Source organism: Montipora capricornis, chromosome 8, assembly GCF_036669925.1.
Source record: "Montipora capricornis isolate CH-2021 chromosome 8, ASM3666992v2, whole genome shotgun sequence".
NCBI lineage: Eukaryota > Metazoa > Cnidaria > Anthozoa > Scleractinia > Acroporidae > Montipora > Montipora capricornis.
The window spans coordinates 43,931,386-43,933,885 of record NC_090890.1 but is presented as its reverse complement, the minus strand read 5'-3'; the positions used below and the strand labels follow the sequence as shown (position 1 = coordinate 43,933,885).

At 37.2% G+C, this 2,500-nt stretch overlaps 2 protein-coding genes across 2 annotated transcripts in view; one reads left to right on the top strand and one right to left on the bottom strand.

Annotated features, from left to right (window-relative positions):
• The window catches only part of LOC138059734 (polycystin-1-like protein 2), a 128,274-nt gene that overhangs the window by 79,012 nt on the left and 46,762 nt on the right, over positions 1–2,500 (top strand). The window lies entirely within an intron of this gene.
• Positions 1–2,500, bottom strand: part of LOC138059735 (tRNA-dihydrouridine(16/17) synthase [NAD(P)(+)]-like) — a 62,181-nt gene that overhangs the window by 54,998 nt on the left and 4,683 nt on the right. Inside the window, exons 3-4 of the mRNA XM_068905340.1 lie at positions 2,217–2,267; positions 1,167–1,279 (exon numbers count right to left, since the gene is read on the bottom strand). Coding sequence (XP_068761441.1) covers positions 1,167–1,279; positions 2,217–2,267 — 164 coding nt within the window. The remainder of the gene's footprint in view (positions 1–1,166; positions 1,280–2,216; positions 2,268–2,500) is intronic.

Sequence of the window (2,500 nt, the reverse complement as noted above, 5' to 3'; positions counted from 1 at the left end):
AATTTACCCTAAGCCAAAAATAACACTAATCTTTACCCTTTAACTTATTGTTGGAATTGGGTAGCAGAGGTTTAGACTTAAAGAGACACGTTGTGTTGGATGTCAAAATTAGGCCAGCATGCATCTCTAGATGTAAGTGTCTTTTTTGGCATTCCACATGGAAATTTGCAGTGACAATTGGATTTCATATTAGCCTTAGCCAAATACATCAGAGTAGACTGAGTGTTTGTGGAAAAAAGTTTGGGGTATCATTACTAGCTGGGTTCACACCACATTAGCCACAAACCAAATAATGACTAAAAAAGTTGGAATACAACCAAAAGTCCCTAAGAACGTACTTAGTCAACTATAAGGGCATGGCTCTGGCCAGATTTTGAAACAGTGATTTTAGACCATCAGGCAGATGCAAAGGGGAAGCAAAGCAAAAATTGAGTAAACAGATATCTAATTTCTTGGAAGAAAACAAACTTGAAAAGAAACTTACAAATTTCAGAAACACTTAAGGGGCTCAAACCAGTTTCATCACTTTCAAGAGACCTTGTTATTAGAAGGATTGACACTACAACAATTTATCTCGTAACAGCAATGTTGTGAAACATCAATTATTGCTGAACAAGATGCAGTCATATTTTGGCTTTAGTTGCTCATATCTGAAAAATGAACTCACTGACTCCTATTTTTTATTGCACAAAAGTAATCAGCAAGCCAAGATGAAACTCTCTGCAAAAGTTTTTAAAAAATCTGTGGAGCAGATTCAGAGCTACCTTAAATTTTCAATTATTCAAGGTGGCTTGAATCCGGTCCACAGAATGTTTTACACTTTGCAGAACGTTTAATTTTGGCATGCTGATTAAATTTCAGAAATAAAAAGTGGGGGTCACCCAGTTCGTTTTTGAAATATGAGCAGCTAAAGCCAAAATATGGGGTGTTTTTGCAGGGCTTCCCTGTTGCCACAGTAACTTTTTACATCACAAAAATGACTGCATCTTGTTCAGCAATAATTAGTGTTTGATATGGTACCATAACCTTGCTGTCAAGTGATAAAGTGTTGTAGGGTCAATCCTTCCAATAAGAACGTTTCTTTCAAGTGTTGAAACTGGTTTGAGACACCTTAAAAGTGGAAGAAACGACAAGTGCACAGAAGATCAAATTGTTGTTCCAGGTACCTGACACCCTGCCTTCTCAAGCATTTTGGCATAAGCCACTGTCTTCTCCAAATCGTCAAACACACGAATTTTACAAGTGACTGGAATGCTAAGCTTCTCATTCAATAAACTGACTGCAATTGAAAAAAAAGCACTGGTGGAATTCAGTACAATTATAACCCAGCTACTTGCTACCTCTAACCACAACAGCATGTTTTCCATGATAAAAATGTACAGTAAACACAGTCTGAGTTGTCTTAATGGGGGGAGGGGGGGGAGGGTTTGCATTAGAGTTGGGGTCTGAGTTCTCTGTTCTCCTCCAAAAATTGTCTAAAGTAACGTTGCATGTCAACCTAAAAATAATAATTATTATAACTATTTTCTCTATGATTGTGATCCATTGATACTGAAATAAGGACTGATGCTGACTGGGTGACTGTGAACATTGTAAACTAGTTAATTTCGAGACAACAGTGAATTATTCATTTGACAATATGTGATTGCTTTGGATGGAAACAAAAAATAAGCTTCCATTATCATATTGAGCAAAATGTCTTCTGAGCAATACCATTAATTAATTTCCTAAATTAAATGATGGCCTTTTGGAGTGAAAACTTAATGTGTATTATCACCTACGCTATCAAAAAAAAAAAACAGTTCCCTGACTCTATCAGACGTAGAAATACAAATAAATTAAGTATGGCCTTCTTAATCACGTTTTCACACAGTCTGGGGAGCTAAATTATGAACAGAAAGAATACTGTTCATGATCCTGAAGCACTGCAGCAGAGCCAGATGTAATTATCTGCAAGTCTATTTTAACGAGGGAAGAAGAGTACCCCCCCCCCCAAAAAAAAAAAACCAGTCAAGTCAGGTTGAGGTTTACCAGTTGACACTCAGCTCACATAGTATCAGTATGCCAGCATGATTTCCAAAGTCACGCAACACAGGTATTCCTAATTGGCCACCCATCCAGATCTTAACCCTACCCAACATGGCCATGAACAGATGGGTTTTCCTTTGGACAAGCAATGTTAGATGTATAAAATTCCTAATTCAATATTGACTTACCCATTGAAGCTATTAATTCCCACTTATCTTGAAGGAATGCACCATAATTACCTGCAAGAGAGTAAGGTTGTAGCAATATGTGAAAATGATTACTATCCCTTATTTGCCTTTTCAAGGAAAATAAGAAAAATGAATGTAAAGTGAACATAAGAGTGTAAAGAAAGTCACCCAACAGAGGCATGCTATTTTAGTAGTTATGTACTTGGGGGTATGGGATCACAAATTTACAAAAGCTTCAGAGCATTCCAGGATTCGGTACCTCACCCCGGAATGCTCTGAAGCTT